The 23,421-nt window shown below is 36.5% G+C and overlaps 2 protein-coding genes and 1 non-coding gene across 6 annotated transcripts in view; 2 read left to right on the top strand and 1 right to left on the bottom strand.

Moving 5' to 3' along the window:
- The window catches only part of LOC129745460 (matrix metalloproteinase-2-like), a 247,357-nt gene extending 239,633 nt beyond the window's left edge, over nucleotides 1-7,724 (bottom strand). Inside the window, exons 1-2 of one of the 4 annotated variants that reach the window (XM_055738561.1) lie at nucleotides 6,279-7,724; nucleotides 5,725-6,026 (exon numbers count right to left, since the gene is read on the bottom strand). In XM_055738561.1, the coding sequence (XP_055594536.1) occupies nucleotides 5,725-5,922 (198 nt within the window). In that variant the 5' untranslated portion in view covers nucleotides 5,923-6,026; nucleotides 6,279-7,724. The remainder of the gene's footprint in view (nucleotides 1-5,724; nucleotides 6,027-6,278) is intronic. The other 3 variants (XM_055738562.1, XM_055738563.1, XM_055738564.1) reach the window with 3 other exon arrangements.
- Nucleotides 7,725-17,404: 9,680 nt separating this feature from the next.
- Nucleotides 17,405-17,486, top strand: Trnas-cga (transfer RNA serine (anticodon CGA)). Its single transcript has one exon. It is a non-coding gene; the product is annotated as a tRNA-Ser (tRNA).
- A 2,313-nt stretch (nucleotides 17,487-19,799) lies between these two features.
- Nucleotides 19,800-23,421, top strand: part of LOC129745579 (beta-glucuronidase) — a 92,374-nt gene continuing 88,752 nt past the window's right edge. The window contains exon 1 of the mRNA XM_055738728.1: nucleotides 19,800-20,104. Within this exon, the coding sequence (XP_055594703.1) occupies nucleotides 19,990-20,104 (115 nt within the window). The 5' untranslated portion in view covers nucleotides 19,800-19,989. The remainder of the gene's footprint in view (nucleotides 20,105-23,421) is intronic.

Raw genomic sequence — 23,421 nt, 5'->3', positions numbered from 1 at the left:
TGAGAACTATATCACCTGTTGTTTACAATTTTTTTATCTAAATTTTGTGGATTATTAAATTTTTTGCAATGTAGATTGTATACAAGTTTGTTTCATGCCAGCTTTTTTTCAATGTTTTTCCAACTTATTGAATATTTGTATTATTTAATTTCTTATTACTGCCTTAATGCCTGATGACTTAAGATCTGACAACCTAAAGTGAATAGAGAGAATATTTCCAAATAAAAGTATTATATATTATATATTATTTATTATTTTTATTTATATATTATTGTATATTATTAAATATTATTGTATTTTGGCTTGAAAACTTAAATCGATCTCACTTTTCATACATGAATGCCTTCAAAAACGCTAACTTAAGCAATCAAACATAAACAAAAAGTTGAAATTTATTTTTGTTCTATATATGACACTTTACCATCGTTGTGGTGCCCCACAGATTCAGATCATCCTGAACAAATTTATGTAAAATATTAATTTTCTAACGTAAATAAACCATCCCTACAATCAGTAACTAAGTTGGTATAATACTATTTCTGGTCTTGGTACAATCAGTGATGAGAAGATTTATTAGATTTTTCAAATGGAATTACAATCACTCTGTGTGTGACATTCTAACTCTTTTCTTTCAATTTGTATCACTTTGATGCCTTCTACAAAGTTGTAGCCAGAGAAAATTCCTATTAAATGATGTTATTGACATATGGAGTTGTGCTTATTTTTGACGTGGCGCGCGAAATTTGTTTGACTCCGTATTCCAGCGATGAATTTAGAATTTAGATTTTTTAGAAGAGATAAAGACATTCCGTTAAAGAAACTAATAATTTTCATTTTTATTTCAGATGGAGCATTTTTTCCAATAGGAGAAATAAGGACCTAATGGCCACCTCAAGGAGGACGCTCATTTAACTATAGGAAACTGCTAAAATATGTGTATTAAATCATTATTTCGTGTTCAGAAACTGAAAAAGTCTTTTTCCTAAAGAAAAAAAAGGAGAAAAATGCATTTTTGCCGAAAGCTGAAAATCAGTCACGGTAGGGGCATAATGAGAACCTCCCATGGGGCAGTATAAGCACGTATAAGCACCATTAATCGGAACACGACGAGCGTTTTCTGCCGTATTTAGAATCTAGAAAGGAATTCAACTCGATAACCGTTCATGAATAGTAAATGAAAAAAAAACCACCTCGACCAGGAATCGAGCTCTAGTCTTTTGATTACCTCTCCGACACCTTACCAATAGGCCAAATCGTCAGATGTAAACTAGTCCAGCTGTAGCTCTATAATTCAGTTGACTTCATCGAATTGAATTTGCTGCAAGATTCTACGGCAGAAAATGTTCATCGTGCCCGATCATTGGTGCTCTGTTCGCCCCGAGTCAACAAGTTGAAGTGAAAACGCCTTTTAAAATTGATTGTAGTGAAAAATCAAAAGTTCAATGATGTTTAAAATTGGAAACAATGTATACATCATGTTGCAGTGCGTACATTTTAGATCAAGATGACATAAGTCAACATAAAAGCTTATTTTTCGGTGCTCAAAAATTTAAATATGATCGACACTTGAGAACCTAGAAGTTTTTTTTTTAAATATTTCTGAAAAGATGACAAGAAGATTTCGTTTTTGCTGAAAAATGTATACTATAGGAAGTACGAAACTTATCCTCATGAAAATTTATCTAATGCAATACGTACTTTTGTAGAAAAGATGAGCGCTTACTATGCCCCGGGAGCTCGTTATGCGCTTATCTCCCCTACTTAGCGGAAAGCGGCCAACCCACTGGCAGATATTATTTAAATATCGCTCGAGAAAAATTAGCAAACAAATTTCTTAAAAGTATGTAAGTTTGGAAGGTAAAACTATTAACTAACTATTTGCAACGGAATGATTCCGTATATTAAAAAAGTTCGCGCTCTCGCAAACTCATCTGAACGGTTTCAATGCATTCAATCGTGTGAGCATAATTTTGCTTTAACATTACTTCGTCTTTATCATAAATTTCTATGACATTTTTGTCTCTCTACCAGGTCTGCGATTGACGAATAAATGTGAGAAGAATAAAAAAATCTATTGTTTTGAAACTTGTTTGAACTATACATAAGACTCAGAAGAAAATCAAAGCCTGGTTGAATCAGACTGAAAATAAAGTTGAAATAGCCAATCATATGCATGGCTGATTTGACACGTATTTCAACCGATGTTGTCACTTTTTTTTACGAAAATCAAAGCACGTTAAGGCGAAGATGGAAAAAGAATAGTTAATATGTGTTAAAGATTAGTAACAAGGATAAAATTACAGGGAAATGTTTAAGTTGAATAATTAAACTTGTGGCACCCCTATTGTGATCTAAGCCGAATTGCTTATAAGTCCACATTTGTATTAAGGTGTCATCAAGTACAACGTTTGAATGAAAAACGGTTTCAAACTGCCCTTTAAAAGGTGATCGAATTTCGAAAAATCATAGCAAAAACTCGTAAAGGCCGTTAGAAAAAAAGAGCTATAAAAATAGGTATTTCCGATGAACCTGTAAAATCTGTAATTTTCATTAATCTATCTAAATGGCATCGACTAGAACTGAAATCAAAATTTGATTCACCGCTAAATGTTAGCTGTAACATTAGACTGAGTCAATTTGGAGTCATTTTTGAATTACTCAAACCCTGGGGTCTAAAAAGCTTCGTTGTGATAAAAAGGCATCCATGATTTTTTGCAGAATTCTTGAATAACGTTTACTTTAAGGGGGGGGTAGGGTCTAACGGGTATAAAAAAACACCATTTTCACGATTTTTTTCTAGAGCTATCGTTCAAACAAATGTATTCAAATTTTTTGCATTATACAAAGTATTGTTAAAAGAACATTTAGTAATTTTTTCGTAGAAAAATATTGAAAAATGAGCCGGTGACGGAGCATTTTCGAGGATGCCTTTTAGAAAACAGGATTTGCGGTGGACACTGTATCTCAGCACAGAATCATCTGAACTCAAAAAATCAGAGCAAAATATTTTTAATAGATGTTTTTCTGGACCCCAACGTTTTTATTTAACTTAAAAATATTTTTATGAAATTTTTGTGGCTGTTTGAAGTAAAAACTACGATTTTTCACTTAAAAATCCGCCATTTTTCACCTCTAAAATCTCCCCAAAGTAAAAAAATCAAAAAAGAAAAACGTTGGGGTCTGGTATTTTATATGTAGAAAATATGTTCCAAATTTGAAAAGAATCGGATAAGTAGTTTTCAAATGACGATGTCCACGGACTTTAAAAATGTGCTTTCGAGAAAAACGCGTTTGAAGTTTCTGCTTTTGCTTTCTTGCAGTATTAGATAGGAGGAGATAAAGGCCTATAACTTCTACAGTTTTGCTTCAATTGACTTGAAAATTTGACACAACATTCTTGAAATGTTTTACAATAAGAAAATAAAAAAATAAAAAAATCGATTTTTTTAAAGTGTTAGACCCTACCCCCCCCTTAAGGTTTGTATGCGAAAATTTAATATTTCGTACTGAAAAATCAACACCATTTTTGTTTCTTCTGTGAAAACGAAACTTTTAAGACCCCAAGGTTTGAGAAATTCAAAAATCGATTCTGTCTACTGTAACATATCACACTCCCACGCATCCGAACTAATTTTTAAGACGACTCACGACAACACCGGTTGCCGTTTCTGAAAAATATTAAAAAAAAAAAGAACTGCTGATTAAAGTAATATTGTCAATATTTCAGATTCAAGCAATATAAAGGGTGATAAGGTTGAAATTTGGTCAAGGAAAAAAGCGTGTAAATCGGTGAAATCGTTTATTTAAAAAATCAAATTAAATTTCTTTTTCAAGTTTAATTAGTATAAAATTCAGGAAAAATATTCAGTTAGGCTTCCGCTTTTCCAAATCCGAATTGCCAGGCCTTACACTTAACCCCTGCCATCATATTTTTTACAGCTACCTTGTCCACCTTCTTCGCCGCAGAAAGCCAGTTTGCCTTGAACTGCTGCTCGTCCTTAGCAGTTTTTTTGCTCTTCTTTAGGTTCCGCTAGACAATAGCCCACTATGTCTCAATTGGGCGGAGCTCTGGCGTGTTGGGAGGGTTCTTGTCCTTGGGAACCATCTGCACGTTGTTGGCGGCGTACCACTACATGGCCTTTTTACCGTAATGGCAAGATGCCAAATCCGGCCAAAACAGTACGGAACAATCGTGTTTCTTCAGGAAAGGCAGCAGACGTTTATTCAAACATTCTTTCACGTAAATTTCTTGGTTGACAGTCCCGGAAGCTATGAAAATGCTGCTTTTCAAGCCACAGGTATAGATGGCGTGCCAAACCAAATATTTCTTCGCGAACTTTGACAGTTTCATGTGCTTGAAAATATCTGCTACCTTTCCCCTTCCTTTTGCCGTTTAAAACTCCTGTCCCGGAAGCTGTTTGTAGTCGGCTTTGACGTAGGTTTCGTCGTCCATTACCACGCAGTCAAACTTCGTCAGCATCGTCGTGTACAGCCTCCGGGATCGCGCTTTGGCCGTCATATTTTGTTTATCATCGCGATTTGAAGTCACCACCTTCTTGTAAGTCGATAGTCCCGCTCGTGTTTTGGCTCGATGCACGGTTGCAGACGAAACACCCAGCTTATTTGCGGCATCTCGGAGAGAAAGGGTAGGGTTTCGCTTGAAACTACCGGCAACTCTCTTTGTCGTCTCAGCGGCTTCTGGTTTTCGATTTCCCCCCGATCCAGACTTCCTGGCTGTCGACAAACATTCCCCAAACACTTAATTACATTTGTAACGGTTGATTTGGCAACTTTGAGCGATCTTGCCAGCTTTGCGTGCGAGTAGCTCGGATTTTCGCAATGCGCGAGCAAAATTTTGATACGCTGCTCTTCTTCCTTGGACGGCATTTTGACAACTGAAGAGTGAATTCCAAAATCAAAATAGGAGCAAAATTCTACACACACACACCTTCAAAATGAGGGGTGTTCAGGTTTTTTGAATGCAAAATTGAAAGAAATACGTCAAGTTGATATTGACCAAATTTTGTCCGTATCACCCTTTATCAAATATCAGAGCTTAGAAGTGCTTAGAATAATTTATCACAATCAACAGTAAAAGTTTTAAATCAGAATAAAAAAAACCATAAAAGGTAAGAATCCTATATCATAATCAAAAGAAGAATTAGACACCAGGGGGGTGACAGCCCCATCCTTTGTCATTGATTTTGACAACCATCAAAATTACGGGCCCACGATTTTGTGGGCCCATAACACACCTGACATTTTGCTGTCAAGGAACCGGACTAGATGTCAAATCCTAGAGAATTATGAATGATTGCACACTTACACATCAATCATTCTGGTTCCTCATTCGTTGAAATTTTGACTTTTTCAACTCTGTACTGCTTTGAGAGGAAAACACCATAAACGTTTCTCCCGATGGATAGAAAAAAAGAAAAAGATTCTTGTTCGCAAGAACCAGATTGTCACCCCCCTGTTAGACACATTACTGTGGAAATGACAAAACCACTGAAAATTCGTGAGGTAAAATATTTTTTCTAACTAATTTTGCCTCCAAATCCCAAACACAAACTGAATGTCGGAAACCTGATTATTAGAACTATGTGAAAAGAATTTATATTCAGATAGCATTTTAAATTCCCGCTGATTACCATATCCTTGAAACCATGAAACCCGTACCACCGATCGTCGAATCCTTGAACTTGCTTGACTCACGTCACTTACCACATTATCATCGAAATCCCACGACCTGCTGCTGCTGGATCTGGTCCCGGAGGATGAGCTCGGCATTCCTTCTACTATTTCAATCCAAATGCCGCCACTGAGACAGCAACAGATGACGGCAACAGACGCCGAGGTCAGGAACTGCCCTTTCCTCACCGGCGGCAACAGACGCCCACCTCTTTCTGCGAAAGCTTTCATTTCAGGAGCCACCCAAACCCACTTTTGAGCTAAACACTCTTCGATTCACTCTTTTTGATTGGATTTTTTTTGCACTACAAAACCACTGTTGAACCCTTTTTTCACTACACAGTAAATGAAAATTACCGAGTTCGGTAATTTTTTTACCGAAATCCTAACATGTGTAAATCGTTAAACTGTTCGGTAATTTTTCCGGTAAAAAATAAACGAACATCGGTAAATCGACTCTTCATTTACCGATGTTCGTTTATTTTTTACCGAAAAAATTACCGAACAGTTTAACGATTTACACATGTTAGGATTTCGGTAAAAAAATTACCGAACTCGGTAATTTTCGTTTACTGTGTATAACTGACTTCACTTATTTCTCTGTTGCTTTTTTCTTGCTTTCAACATATGAGCAACACACCTTCCGCGTGACGGCGCGCCACTTTTCTCTCGACAATTTTAATTAATGTTGTCGCATCTCATACGATTTCAAGACACGATTCGCACATTTTCTGGACACTACTCGGCCACACGTTGGGAGGGAGCTCCGGGAAAAGACGGGTTCCGCGAGCATATATTTCAATTTTATTACTCTTCTGCTGATTTTAATTTTACTTTTTCTTCTTGTCCTTTAGATTTGGACGGATGCGGGACGTGCGAGCGGAGTTTCCTGCACTCTCGAGCTTACCTGGCCCCCGGAGCTATTTCGGTCGAACTCTATTGAAAGGCTCCACGCATCCAGGACCCTGGCGCCTGAATTCACACTCTGAATGTACGAGGGTTTTTTGCCGTTGCTATTGGGGTTAAGAGACACAGTTGAGATGGTCAACTTCCTGGTTGGAAATTTACGATCTTCCTTGGCGGGGGGACATACATGGGGGATGACGATGGCGCGGCTGCTTGGCGGGGCCAGACTGTTGGCGTCGTCTGCTCAGAGAACGCCAGACTTCTAAGAAAAAAGGTGAATCTCGCTGAAGAGTTTACTATACGCTACTTTCATTCACAAAACGCTTCAGCTCTTTAGATCCGGACCCGGGGGCGGGGGACAGTGCGCATAATCCGTTACCACGCGGTGAATCATCTGCTGAGGAATCGCCGTCTCTCGGGGGAATCCACTTCACGAATCGACGACGGACACTTCTGTTTACGTTTTCAAAATTTCTAACTGACACTTTCGCACTGAATTTTGCTCCATCAACGAACCCCAACCGTGACTATTTTGGCGCCAATGGCAAATTTTGAGCTGACGAGAATTTAAATTGATTTTGGCGTCGAGTATCAGCTTTCAAGCCTTCAATTTAGCACTTGTTGTAACACTTTTCTCCGTGACCAAAACACAGTCGTTGTGGCCAATAAAAGGACACAACAAATAATATCGGCCTTTGTCGCCGGCCTTCAATCGTGGTGACACCGAATTTCAAAGCGCAAGCGCACGTATTTCCTTCTTCCCCTAGAAATATGGAACAGGGACCACTTTTGACCGGCATCGACCGACCCTTCTCGCGCTCGACGAAACGGAAAACGAAAACCAAAACAAAGAACCAACCGGTCGAAGAGGACGCGATTCCGGTCCCGGAATCACAACAAAAACTTATTATTCGATTAGCCCCTCCATTTATGCAATCGCCGCCGATTGATAACACCGGATGATGATTAGCAACCTGAGTTGACCCTAAAACAAACTTTTCAATTTTTTAATCAACCGATCGCGCGTCCCCAAAGTCGACGAAAACTTCAAAACAACAACGAAACTTCCATCGACGACGATCCGACGAAGAGAGCGACAACAGAAAAAAACTCGAAACGATCCGGGTGAAGCGTGGCGCAGAACTAAAGCGACTACCGGCAGTTGTTCGTAAGTTTTGCGGCGATCGACCGATGATCCAGCCAAACAGAAGTTGTTCAGTTGGTTTGAGGTTTGGTTAAGTCAAGCGCGATCGTCAGTCGTTCCTACTAGCGATCTTTCATCTTTGTTCTTCCCTCTACACGCAATTCTGACGATGGTTTTCTCTTCGGGAGAATATTTCTGGTAGAAAGTGACCAATCAGACAGGCATCCGCTGCAGCGCAGCAGGAATCAAAGAGAGGAAGTGATGAGAAAAAGAGAGCGAGAGTAGAATATTAAAAAACCGCAGTGCTGGAAACGGTCGAGAGTGTTCATGCGTATAGGCACACCTTACGCATAAGCGCATTACGCAGGCGATTGTAAACAAGCTGAAATCCAATCTGGATTCTGAATCTGAATACTAAATTTTGAATCTGAATCTGAATTCTAAATTTTGATTCTGAATCTGAATTCTAAATTTTCAATCTAAAATCTGAATCTGAAAACTGAATCTGAAATCTGAATCTAAAATTTGAATCTGAAATCTGAATCTGAATCTGAAATCTGAATCTGAAATCTGAATCTGAAATCTGAATCTGAAATCTGAATCTGAAATCTGAATCTGAAATCTGAATCTGAAATCTGAATCTGAAATCTGAATCTGAAATCTGAATCTGAAATCTGAATCTGAAATCTGAATCTGAAATCTGAATCTGAAATCTGAATCTGAAATCTGAATCTGAAATCTGAATCTGAAATCTGAATCTGAAATCTGAATCTGAAATCTGAATCTGAAATCTGAATCTGAAATCTGAATCTGAAATCTGAATCTTAAATCTGAATCTTAAATCTGAATCTGAAATCTGAATCTGAAATCTGAATCTGAAATCTGAATCTGAAATCTGAATCTGAAATCTGAATCTGAAATCTGAATCTGAAATCTGAAATCTGAATCTGAAATCTGAATCTGAAATCTGAATCTGAAATCTGAATCTGAAATCTGAATCTGAAATCTGAATCTGAAATCTGAATCTGAAATCTGAATCTGAAATCTGAATCTGAAATCTGAATCTGAAATCTGAATCTGAAATCTGAATCTGAAATCTAAATCTGAAATCTGAATCTGAAATCTGAATCTGAAATCTGAATCTGAAATCTGAATCTGAAATCTGAATCTGAAATCTGAATCTGAAATCTGAATCTGAAATCTGAATCTGAAATCTGAATCTGAAATCTGAATCTGAAATCTGAATCTGAAATCTGAATCTGAAATCTGAATCTGAAATCTGAATCTGAATCTGAAATCTGAATCTGAAATCTGAATCTGAAATCTGAATCTGAAATCTGAATCTGAAATCTGAATCTGAAATCTGAATCTGAATCTGAAATCTGAATCTGAAATCTGAATCTGAAATCTGAATCTGAATCTGAAATCTGAATCTGAAATATGAATCTGAATCTGAAATCTGAATCTGAAATTTGAATCTGAAATCTGAATCTGAAATCTGAATCTGAAATCTGAAATCTGAATCTGAAATCTGAATCTGAAATCTGAATCTGAATCTGAAATCTGAATCTGAAATCTGAATCTGAAATCAGAATCTGAAATCTTAATCTGAAATCTGAATCTGAAAAATTTCAGATTCAGATTTCTGATTCAGATTTCAGATTTCAGATTTCAGATTCAGATTTCAGATTCAGATTTCAGATTCAGATTTCAGATTTCAGATTCAGATTTCAGATTCAGATTCCAGATTCAGATTCAGATTCAGATTTCAGATTCAGATTTCAGATTCAGATTTCAGATTCAGATTTCAGATTCAGATATCAGATTCAGATTTCAGATTTCAGATTCAGATTTCAGATCCAGATTTCAGATTCTTAAGATAAGTTAACCACCGTTAATTAAGTTTTTGTAAATTATTTTTCGGTATATTGGTGAAATGTATATTCTTGGAGAAAGAATATCAGAAATGAAATTGATGAAGATGGATAGAATAGTGAGAAGAAAATTTACAGATGTTGAAAAGAGCGAAAAAGCATTTCTTCTCACTTTTCTACCCATCTTCATCAGTTTCATTTCTGATATTCTTTCTCCAAGAATATACATTTCACCGATATGCCGAAAATTAATTTACAAAAAGATTTCAGATTCAGAATGCTGATTTCAGATTGCGGATTCAAACTTCAGATTCAGATTTATTTTTTTATTTCATAAATATTCAGATTTCACATTCAAAAAGCATATCAGATTTAGTTGAAATAAATAGTGCTTATGAAACACTTTTTAAAACCTTACATTTTCATTTCAATTTACGTTTTCAGATCTTTTTCTTTATTAGATTTACCTGAAACATTTACATACAATGTATAAATACATAGGTGGAAATCACACATGCTTGCAGTAGAATTCAGGTACGATTAATAAAAAGAATATTTTGAGTGTAGATAATTCACCGGAAGCAGCAAAACAATAAATCGGCAGCACTGTTCTGAAAACGCGCATCAAAACAACTAGTTCATAAGTGCAAAATCACAAATAGTGAACGAATTAAACAATTTTTATAGTATGGGCCATCTTCCAGACAACTATAAAACAATTAAAATTGTACCAATCCTCAAACCAGGAAAAGAACCTTCCGACGTAAAGTCATATAGACCGATAGCTTGTCTCTCCACGATAACCAAATCTGTAAACTCAGCCGTCCTCAACAGAATCCACGAACACTTAGAATCCAAACAGATATTGCCTACTCTGTCATTTGGCTTCAGACGAGGAAAATCTACAGAAGATTGCCTTGAATACGTGACGAACACCATCATGAAAAACAAAAGAGAAGGACAAGTTAATATAGCAGTCTTTTTCGATTTCACCAATGCATTCAGCTTGGTAAACATTGATATATTGCTTGACACAATGTTAAAAATGGAGTTCACAAAAGATATTATTACTTGGGTCGGGAACTTTCTGATTAATAGAAGGTTGGTGACACTGACAGACCAAGGGGAAGTCACGTCTGTTATCTCCAACGGACTCCCACAAGGTGATGTATTATCACCAACGTTATTTAATATTTATACGAAAACCCTTCACGATGATATAAATCCCGAAAAAGTAACCATGGCACAATTTGCCGATGATTTCTCCTTAATCATTAAAGGGAAGAATTTGGATCAGGCAAAAACAAGAGCACAAATGATGATAGATAAATTTGCCCAAAACAGTGAGAAACTACACCTGAAACTGAACGTAACAAAAACGAAAGCTATCCTGTTCACACTAAGTAGTACTGATCTTGGTTTAACCCTACAAGGAAATCCGATAGAGACAGTACGGTATCACAAATATCTTGGAATCACAATAGACAGAAAACTTTCATTTGGAACACATATCCGTGAACTGAACCAAAAGGTGAAACATAGACAGAATATGCTAAAAATTATATCAAGCATTCGAAAAGGCGCAACTCCAACGGTTATGGTACGATTCCATAAAGCCCTGTATGGAGGATTCTTATCATATGGGAGCTCAATATATGGAAACACACCAAAAACGAGTCAAGATGGTCTTGAAATCACCCAAAGACAGTGCCAAAGAATAGCCACTGGTTGTTCGAAAACAACGCCGATTAACACACTAAGTGCACTTGCCAACGAAGGTCCACTCTATTTAAAACGTTACCACTGGACAAAGAAACGGATTACAGTACATTTCGCTAAAAGGGACGTAATATATGAACAACTGACACAATTAAATCTGAGCGACATAAAAGAAAAAAGGTTTTACTCTTACATGGAACAGGTATACATCGAAAATGCACATGAACTCTCCAATGTATATGAGTTTGTCCAGAAATCCTTCAGTTCCTCCATAGATATCCGAACTGAACTCGCAGGAATACCAATCCGTAAGAAAAACATGAACGCCAATAGCATGAGACAAATAGCTCTGAACGTAATCAACTCAGAATACTGTTTATGGAGAAAAGTATATACACACGCAGCGAAAAGATTTTTTATTTCAAAGGAAAGTGCCGCAAAAACAAAGGATTTTTTCCTTTGAATTTGGGATAAATAAAAATTCCTTTGATTCAAAGGCATTTTCCTTTGTTTCAAAGAATTTTTCTTTTGAAAAATCTTTGAATCAAAATATTAATGCTTTGAAACAAAAAACAGTTCCATTTGATGCAAAGTTGTTCTCGTTTGCTACAATATAATTTAGATTTAGATTTAAAAGGATTGGTTCATTGAACCATTTTCCTTTTATTCCAATTGGAAGACATATTTTCTGTTGTCCCGAAGTTCCTATTAGGAATATTTTGAATAATAAGAAGAAAGAATTTACATTTTAAATTCATTTTTATTCATAACATTAACACTGACACTGGTTCACTATAATTTTGGTCCTAATTTTGGCCTGAGTGCATTCTTCTTGGGTCGCTCAATAGTGGTCATCCAACTGGTGATTACCGCTGAAGATCGGGCCAAAGATACCCAAGTAACCATAAGCATTAAGCCAAAACCCTGAATCAGCATTAAATCAACATTTCTAATGCAGGTTAGCATGAAATTAACATTTCTAATGCAAGTTGGCATTATATCAACATTAATAATGCTATAAGTTTTATATAAGCATTATTAATGCATAGAAGCAATAAAGAAAATTAGCACTAATGATAGCACTATATGCACATATAGAGCTACTCTACAATGTGAACAAGCATTAAGAGTGGTGTGACCCGGACAGTACTTGAAGTACGGGTTTTTTTCATCCACCTTATCAGCATCAAGAGTGGTCGAAATGGTAAAGGCGCAAGGAAAGATAAAGGCTGCTGCGGGATCCTCGGTTCGAGACTCATCAAATGTAATCCATATGTCAATTATATTCACTTCTTATTTCATAGAAGAATTCATTAAGCAGGCATAATTCTCCATTCAGCATATTGATTGATGTTGTAGATAATAATTAATTATTCTTTTGATTTTTGTTCATTTTAATTATTCAAAAAATAATAATTAAGTAAACAAACGATGTCCTAAGTATGCATTGTTAATGCTTTTAAACGGCTTGCGAAAAATGACGTTTTGATGGTGCACTAACTCAGCATTTGTAATGCTTATTAAAGGCTATGTTGTGATAGCATTTAATCAGCCCGCTATTTCGCCTTTTTAGCATTAAATCTGCATTATTTACGCATATAGTGCAAAACAAGCATTAATACAGAGTTATATATGGGAATATAGTGTTGATTAAGGGCTATGTTTTAGTGCTTATGGTTACTTGGGTAACCAGACCGCTGGATTTGGGGCGGAATCTGCCGTGGTCCTGTAATGCAAGAGTTTATATAAAATCTTAAACATTCACTTTTTGATTAATGGATTAACACACACTTACCATTCTTCATCCTGAATCCTCCTAAAGCTATCTCTGATTCACTAGTTTTGATTTTCAACACAACCGGACAAACTTTATTCGAAATTCGGTTCTTGCTCAATCCAAAATATCTTCTAAGTTTAAAATTTTAATTTAAAGAAATTATTCCTTTCTGTTGAAAACAATTCTCTTTGGTTGAAAGAAAATTTACTTTGTTTTTAACGAAATGTGCAATTGAACAAATTTCTTTTGAATCAAAGAATTTGTTTGAAATCAAAGTCCGAAATTATTCAGTTCAAAAAATTAATTCTTTCTTTCAAAAATTATTCATTTGAATCAGAACGATAATTCATTGATTCAAAGAGAACAGGATTTTGATTCAAAAAACTGAATGTTTTGAATCAAAGTCAGTTTTGTTTTGTATCAAAATCCAAGTTTTCTCTGCGTGCAGATGCCTCTAAAACAGAAGCGGGATGTGGCATCGGGATCTATGTAGAGGAAACAGATCTACAGATAAGTCTAAAAATCGAAAATGAAACCAGTATTATGGGTGCTGAGCTACTAGCCATAAAAGTTGCACTTGATGAAATAGTTAAAAACAAACAGCAGCAAAATACGGTTATACTTACCGACTCCCAAACGGCATGTATACTGTTACAGATGCACCAGGACTCTCTTCAATGGAACAGCTTAACTGAAGAGATTTGCTCTAACATGTCAAAAACAAGGACCACCCTACAGTGGATCCCCGGACATGTAGGACTCTGTGGGAACGAAAAAGCTGACTCCCTAGCTAAGTTTGGAGTCTCCAGCAACGCGGTGCTGGTCAATAAACTACTACTCAGCGATGCAATACGACACTACAAACACCAAAACATTGAAGCTAACAACACATGGTACCGTAAACTAGCCTTAGAATCAGGAAAAGGACTAAAGTTCTTCCAACTTTATAATTGCTTTCCATTAAAACCATGGTATTGGAACTCATCATTCAATGGTGAAGAAATACGAACACTCAATAGAATTATATCCGGACACGACTATTCCGAGTACTGGTTGGCCAAGATGAAACTATCAGATTTTGGATCCTGCGAATTATGTGGTGAGAATAACACTACCGAACACGTTCTCTTTAGATGCGTTAAATACACGCACATTAGAAACCATTTCAACTGGAATGCTCAAAACATACCCGACCTACTTAAAGGCAGAGACGAACTTAAGGAAGAAGAAATGAAAAACATCCTCAAATTTATACATATGACAAGACTTAAAATATAGCGTTAATACGTAACAAGCCCGTCATCTAGACAAAAATCAGCCACTGGCGTATATGAGGCAACGCTCCTCAAGCCATTAACGTCAAACCGCAACAACAACAACAAAACAACTAGTTCAAACGCAAAAATTTATTATGTTCAGTTTTAGAGAAAAATGGTTAATTTTAGCCATTTTAGTGAAGAAGTGTTAAGTTAAATGTCTAAAATATGAACTTTTTCACCAGGATCCGAAATTGTTTGCACAAAACAACTTGGAAGATGGCAGTGGGTAAGTTTCTTTTGATACTTTCATTGGAATTATCCTAATATTTTTCACGCATAATCGGAATTCAAGGAAAATTCTCGTTGAAAGTGAAAAATAAAAAAAAAATGTTGGAAAAAGAAACGGTACTTTTGTGAAAAAAATTTTGAGGTTACACTTTGCCCGTTTTGCTTTCTCCATTTTTGCTGACTGTTGTTTTAAGCAAAAGACCTTCATTTACCAAGGAAACGGAATTTTGAATATCCGCTTCAGATACAACACTTTGGATACCCCTTCTGACCATTCTTATGTAATGCTGAACCATTTGGGAGATGAACTTTCTGAAAAGGCTGATGTTACCTGACCTGAAGGTGTACTATTTTCATAACTATCAGGGTGTATTGAAAATTTATCATAAATGTTCTGCTGCCACTTGAATATCAATCCCAAACACTTACTTTTCAACGAAAAATCGGATTTAAATCAATTGAATTTTCTTTTTAAGCCAAAATATGCTAAACAAATACACACTGTTAATATCTAATACGAATACGTACTTGAATTTGTTTGTACCTAATCAAACAGTGCAGTATTTTTAGTGAATAATTTAAAATAAAGTTTAGTTTATCTATGTCAGATTGTTTGTGTGGGCCTGAAAAACAATTTTTAGAAGAATTTTAAATTTAAATTAATTTGTAACAGAGAAATGTTGAACGTTTGCTCTAGCCTCGAATTTGCACTTGCCCCGCTGTTCCTTGTTACGTTAAATAGAAATAAAAGTTAAGCCTTGAACACGCATTTTTTATTTAAAAGCATTTATATTGAATGAATAATTACCTACTTGTTTGCTTTGCTTGAACCAAGCTGGAACGACTATGTTTTACTTTTAATAGAATTCAATTTTCAAAACGAATTGAAATGATAAGTTGACTATCTGCAATTACCAAACTTTGCTAATAAACATTCACTCATCTAATATAATTGCTCGAAATATAAAAGTTTTTGAATTGGGAAACGAAATTATCTCTGAAATATGTGATGGCCAATTTTGAAAACAGATTTTTTTTACAGCAAATTCAGTTCAGTATTTTTTAAAATTTCAAATGCTAACTGTTTTCAATTCTCTGACAATCATCTGACCCACACGTGTCATTCAGATCCTTTTTTATTTAGAAAAAAGTCTTCGAAATCGAAAGAAAACTGTCAACGGCCGTCGCCACATACTGATAAGATGAATATAAAAAAAAACAGCTTCATGGAATTCTTCCTCCGTCCTCAACTGATAGCAGCAAACTGCATCGTAGCTTACGCATTCTGTATACATAATGCAATTGCGATAACGCATTTCCCCTCTGCGCCTGTCTAGGGTACTTTCTTTGAAGAATTGTATTTTTTAAACAAGAATCGTTATCACTTCTGCGAGCAATAATCTGTTTCACAGCGTAGCCTTACTCTGTTCAAAATGTATAACTGCACGTGACCGACAATGTCCAGACGGGGGGATACGTTACTTTTTGAAGGACAAAAACCCCGGGGACAAGGTTTCCTGGTGACTTATCCGTCCATGTTTGTGCATTATTCCATGACTGCGTGTGTTTGGTAATTAATATATTTGCAGTGCTCTCCTCGTTGGTTATTTCAAGCAAAACAGATCAACAGGCAACGGATTCTCCAAGGATTCGCGAGCAGCGTTCATTGTTGATTTGCACGCTCTACTCGAGTCGAATTGACTTTGAGGGGGGCATTATTCATCGCCCGCTTGCTGCTGAGGGTTTGGCCTCCCAGTTTTGTCACGTTCCATTAGCTAGGTGATGCGTCAAACCTGGCCCAGTTGCGTGGGAGATTCTCGACGTTCCACAGAATCCGACGCTCTGATTCGACCCTGTATTCCTTCTTGTTCATATAGGAAAGCAGCGGATTTCTCGTGCTTGTGCGAAATTTGTCTGACACTAGGTAGTCAATTGAAATGTTTTCATTACCAGCAATGGTTGTCGGGACGGTTCATCGAGTTTCGAGAATAAATATTTGTCCTGGGGTCTGCTTTCAACAAAGATGTCTTGTCCAGTGAGTGACAAGTGCCACTACAGATCCAACGAGACAGATCAAACAGGATGATCCAACCTACTCGTGGGGATCAGTCACAGCGTGAAATCGACCGGTTGATGGATGTTGAAGGCCCCACTGGCTATCATCTTCTGTTGCAGGGAAGCTCAACAAGTCTGATCCAAACGAGGCAAGAAACCTGTAAAAACGGAACAAAGAATCAGAGAAGCATTCCCTTTGTACCTTTTCCGAGATATTATACTCACGGAGTGGCCCATTCCACCCGAATAACTTAAAAACAAACAATATCCCTCGACAATGAGTCCCGAAAAAGGAAACTTGTTTGCCATGTTCCTTGTTCTTGATTTGGTCTTTGCAATGCTGCTGGTTGAGAATTTTGCCGACGACCGACAACAACGCAGCACGACTTTCGGTTTTACTGCTGAGGCAGAGCGCAGACAGACGAGACAACAGTTGCCCTGCCGTTTCCTGATGGTTCAGCTGGCGTGTAGTTTACCTACCATTCGCATGGTGATGAACGTTGCATTACGACCGCATGGCCATAGCCATGCGGCATGTTTTACTTTACTCGCTCTCTCCCAGGCGTTTCGTTGAGAATGTTCATTTTGATAAAGAGAGAGTATTAAATCAACAAACGGGTTAAAAGGAATCGAGAGGGGTGTTAAACGTCCAAGAAACGGTTCAATTTTGGGCACCCAGCTCTCCGACCAAGCAGTCGTGGCCGAGTGGTTAAGGCGTCTGACTCGAAATCAGATTCCCTCTGGGAGCGTAGGTTCGAATCCTACCGGCTGCGCATTACTTTTTACCACCCTCCCATCCGATGGTGAGTGAAGGGGTTTCAGCAATACCACAGTTGATTTGTAGTTGGAAGAGTAACTTCGAGATTAACGTTTCAAAAGGAGTTAAATGGATACAACTAGACTCCAGTTATCAGCAGCGCCTCTACCGGACGGTTAGAGCTATTATAGCATGTTTTTACAAACTACTTTTATTGGAAGGCATACTACTTTTACAAGTTTTTTTTTGTGCTCGCGTTTAATTTGTTTCATTAATGATTCTGATTGTTATACCTAAAATATTTTTATATTTTTGTTTTATTTCTGAGAAAATAAGCTTTATGGGAAACATTAACAATATTTTATTTGGACTGTTTTGTAAGGCCACTTTTTGATTATGCTATACATAAGGAGAGGGGGGTAGGGGTTTGGTTCATGTCCACGTGGCCTTGCTTCCAAAATATTTTCTCAGGGTGAATAAATATTAAGATGTTTGAATCAAAATCTTAAAATTACAAAGCTTTCGAGTTTAAGTTTAAATAATTAGTAGCCACTTGAAAGCAAGTGATAAATTTGATAATTTAGAAATTTAAAATTATTTAATATCAAGAAATGCTTATTCGTTTTTTTTTTCAAAATCAGCCATTTAAATAACAAAAAGGCAAATAGAAGTGTTTTATAACTGTCAAATTAAATTTAGAAAAAAAAACTTTTTCAATCTGTCCACGTGGACATCCGGGAGAGGGGTAGGGGTTCGCTAAATGTCCACGCTTGTCCATGGAGGGGGAAGAGGGGGTCAAAAATCTCATGTTTCTGTCCACGTGGTATCTGAACGGCTCCAAGACAATGATGTACATAAATTCCTAGAACTTTAGTGATCTTTAGACAATCAATTAAACTGAAAAGCAATTCAATTTTTTCCCAAAAAAATATACACCCAAAATAATATAGAAATTAAATTTACGGGATTTTTCACGTAAACGGAGCTTTTGATGCATCACATCGATTCTACGTGTGCTTTGTAGTAAATACTGTTTTTCTATATATCTCACACATGAATTTCACGTAAAGTCTAAGTGGATGAGTTGAAATCAGTTTTTTGCTGTTTTCTCGTGGGTGTAGTGGTCAATTCTTATTGGGAAATGGAATTGTTAGCTAGCCAACTTGATTTTATGTTGTGTAAAAGTGGCAGCGGATAATCGAAAGAGGTCGGAAGACGAGCAGTATCGACATTTGGATGTGGCCTTTTCGTAGCTGGCTGGCGAATACTAATTCAGGTAAATTTAATTGGTCTTGCATCGATAGCCGGATCCATATCATCGTAAACTTCTTAATTTTTTCTAGAAGAAGAAGAAGTAGCACAATTGGAAACCTCAGCAACGTAAGGAAGAACGGAAAGACGATTCTAGTCTGGAAGATTACTGAGATGGCGGTGATTTTTTTTTTGTAGTCATGAATGCAGTCAAACGGCTCCGGATGGAATTCAGCCGTGCCCGGTTCCCCCCAGCCAGGCAATTACCGGAACCAATATGTACATGTTATGTCCATTTATGGCAACAGGAAATAATCACATCATCCTTACAAGGTAAACTTATTATTATTTTAATAAATGTGTTTTTATTATTAATTATTTTTCAATTTCCACAGGATTCTGCAATACTCATCAGCAAGAGATCCCGATATTGTTGTTATAAAAATGAATGAAGTTTAGTGACAGTGCACGTGTGTGATAACAGTAATCAAGAGTTAAAATAAATTTTATTTACGATAAAATTTAAATTGTTTTCATTTTTATTCACCGTTATTGAAAACGAAAAAAAAATAGGAAAGATCAAAATATCATTCATTTACTAAACTCATTTCACGCAGCTTTCGTCATCGCTTCACGTTGAACTCACTAAAAATTCACGTAATTTGTACGTGATGTTCACCAAGCAAAATTCCTATTAGGGGAGCGTTTACTTATTTTATTCGTACAAGTTACGTGAAAATCAATTGGATAAAAATTATGTAGTTTTTCACGTAGCAGCTACGTGCAGATTATTTTGGGTGTAGGTACTTAGGAATCTATTTTTTTGAATTCCTAACCTAACGATTGGCAAAAGTGCAGTGAATCAGTTTTGACTGCTGCCCTCTTGCAAAAAATAAACGAACTAAAAACCGCGTCTAGTGGTGCTATCTTTTGAGCATTTAGAGTTTCGTTATAGCAAACTGGATCTAATTTGAGCGACCCGGTGAAATTTTATAGCATTCGAATATAAACAAAACCTTTCACGAACACATCTGAAGCCCCCGGGTGGATTATCGCAAACGCAGTAGGACGATGTCTGATGGCAAAATTAAGTCATCGAGCAGCAGTGTTTCACTTCTTCCATCGGGTAAAATCGGTGTAGAACAGCTTCAAGGCACAGAGATTAAGTTATATCTGTTAAGAAAACTTGTGGTGATTGTTCAATGATATCATTATCACTGGGTGCGGTTAGTCGTGTCTTCTAAAGGTGAACCGTGTGAAGGTGTTTGATGCTGAAAGCGATTCCCTCCTCCGGAACGGCTTCTACTTCTGCCGACTGGTTGCTTCCATCGACCAGATGGTGGCAGTCGCAGGTCACCAGTAGATTGGCAGCTTGGTTCGAAGGTAAGTTTCACCTTTGTTACTTCTTCAGTGGACGCCAATCGTCGATGATAACACGGGTTTGTTTACAATCCAATCGAACTTGGCACAGAAGTCGGTAGTTTAGGTTCAAGTGCGCCGTCCCTGGGAGCGGACATTGCTGATGGGGACAGTTGCAGTTCGCTGCCTTGTTAATCAGCAATTCTAAACGACAGACTTAATTGGGGTTAATTTAAATCCATATAGTCAACAGCAAAAATGTACAGCCATTGAACCGTAAGGAGCGACTGTTAAATGTGTACCAAGAGAATGTCAACACGACGTCCGTCAAGGGAAAAGCGACGCATTTCTATTCTAATACAAGTATCTAAGATGCCGTCGACGGTGGTGATGACCGTTGAACTTCCCGTTCCATTAGAAGCTAACGAAGTGCTTTCCCTACTCCACCATATTCAATTAACCCATAACAACGGTTTGTTCTGCTTAAAACCTATGTCTACACCATCCATGGTCCGGAAGTGGCCAATTTGTTACAATTACCGTGACAACCTTTCAATTATCACCAACCGCCGGCCACCACGAACGACGATCGGCATTGTCAAACATGATTTATGCTTTGTTTTGTACACCTTTTTATGATTGCGCGCCGCGTCGCGCTGCCTTAAAATCGGCAGATTTCAAAACCTATAATGCAATTTTTATCTCCAACAAACATCGGGGAGGCCCTCTCTTTTGATCTGATATGGCAATGCCCGGAACGATTACTCAATTGTCTGGTTTGTTTACAATTTTTTTACTCTGTTGAGTTATGATTCATAGAGTGGAAAGTAGGATTTAATGTGCGTTCTTACCACATGTCAACAATATGCGCACGCGTTTTAATGTTAACATTTAGATCTGATAGACATTTTGCATGTTAAACTGTAAACTGTAGAGGCAACTTGAAAATAAGAGTTATTTTTGTAAATCCTTTAAGTTATTATTAAAATTGGTTAACAACTATGGATATCGCTAAGGTTTTCTGCCATCCGACCGAGCTATTACTTTTGAATTTTCAATAGTTGTTAATTAACGATTTAACGAATAAATAAGTTTAAACTCTTGTGATATATAAAAAATATGATATTCTACAGCGTTATCACAAATATTCACAAATTATTGGACACCTCAAAAATCCATTTTCAAAGCCAAAACTTTGATTTGAAAAAGTTAAGCTGATATGTAAAGACAAACTTATGGTTTGTTCAGATTAAGCTCCCCAATATGGTTAAAATTAAGTAATCATTTGTGGTATAATTACATTTTTACATTTTTTTTATTTGTGGGAGATAATCTTTGAGGTCTAAATTTAAATCCAAAATTAAGAGTTTTGATTCTATTTGAAAATTGAAGCATAAATATTAAATCAGGCTATTATTTATATTGATAATAAAAGTTGCAAAACAGAATAAAGACTTTTTTTTATTATAGGTTTGTTTATTAAGGCTTTTTACCTATAAAGTTTCATTAATCTACTAAAAACTTGTTAAAAACTTGTCATACTTCTGATAAATGAAGTGTATGTTTTCGATTTTGTTTTTTCTTTTTTCCGAGATTTTCATCCTCGCGGATGATTCATCCCTTCACCAGGTTTGTCTTCGAAAGACAATCCATAGAACTACATTTTTGACCTCAAAGCAAAGATTTGGAATTCAATCTATTGGAATGATCATCTAATGAATAGAAACATCAAATCCCACTGAGTAACGAAATTCCATTGAATTATTGTAAGTACTGTTTAGAAAATCTACATCTGGCATTTTCCGCCAGATGTTGAAGACTGTTTATATAACTTAACGATGATGAATGAAAAGTAGTAAGAACAAATTGATTTAACTAAACGACCAGTCTTCTGGAGTCCATAACTAAAATCACAAAAAAACAATTACTTTTTATGTGTTCAACAAAGCTGTAGATATAGAACAAACAAATTAGTTTTAGAAAAAAGACTCAAAACTGTATCTATTGATTGAAAACTATTGAAAGACTCCAGGAATAACATTGTAGAAAGTTCTTCAGCATTGATCATTTGAAACTACATTGGGATGAATAAATCCGTTGGGCTTAAAATCCCGGAAAAAAATTAAAGATACAGACCCCGTTCGTTTTGGCAACATTCGATAAAGTACCCAAAAATGATAAAAAGATGAAAAATTCAAAAAGTTAAAAAATAAATTCAAACAAAAGGATGAAAATGACAAAAAACAACTAAAAAATGATGAAAAATGACAAAAACAGCAAAAATGACAAATAAAAACAAACATTATAAATAAAACAAGAAAAGTGCAAAATGCATCAAAAACGTAAGAAAAAAAAAAATGGCTACAAATGGTCGGAAATTGACTAAAAATAACGTTTTTGATAACTTTTGATATACTAATAATTTTGTAAAAATAACTGAAAAAAAAGTTGAGAAAAAACACCGTTCGATTTTGGCAACACTAAATGTACGGGCGTGTTGCCAAAATCGAACGGGGTCTGTATTTTAATTTCCCCTTTGTAAAGTTTACTCTAGAGGTTTATGACAATCTGTCAAGAAGTTTTCGAAATGCTATGTATTTCAAGAAGCAAGGTGGGTAGAAATTCAGGAGGTGTTCCCGAATAACGAATTCCCGATTCAGCCATTTTGGCTATGTAGGCTATGCAACTATACGGAACTCATGAAGTTTGTTTACCAACAAACCCCAGAAAAGCTGAGCAAAAAATAAACAAACTCATTGAGAGCCCCGCTCACTCCTCGCCTACTTACTGTGAAAGTCGGAGAACCTAGTGTATCTAGGAACCTTGTTGTAGGGATGAGATGAAGAATATAAATCAAATTTAATTAGGAATAAAATAAAATAATAGTTGTATTTGGCAACACTATGACAACATTTGCTATTTTGGCAGCACTTGACAAACAAACAAAACAAAGTGAGTCATTGATCTATTCTTGCGAGTGACAGACGTGTTAAAGTGAATCTCTGAATTGAGATTCGTAAAATCACGACAATGGCGTGGTTGGTAGAATAAGCACAAATAGCGCAGATATTTAAGGCTGCTGCTGCTGATTGTTTTGATTTGGCCTTCCGGTGGAAATAAGACGGGATTGCCGATAAAAGCGCAGATATTTAAGGCTGCTGCTGCTGATTGTTTTGATTTGGCCTTCCGGTGGAAATAAGACGGAATTGCCGTAAAAAGCGCAGATATTTAAGGCTGCTGCTGCTTATTGTTTGGATTTGGCCTTCCGGTGGAAATAAGACGGAATTGCCGATAAAAGCGCAGATATTTAAGGCTGCTGCTGCTGATTGTTTTGATTTGGC

This window comes from Uranotaenia lowii, chromosome 2, assembly GCF_029784155.1.
Source record: "Uranotaenia lowii strain MFRU-FL chromosome 2, ASM2978415v1, whole genome shotgun sequence".
Lineage (NCBI taxonomy): Eukaryota > Metazoa > Arthropoda > Insecta > Diptera > Culicidae > Uranotaenia > Uranotaenia lowii.
This window is presented reverse-complemented; position numbering and strand designations above follow the sequence as displayed.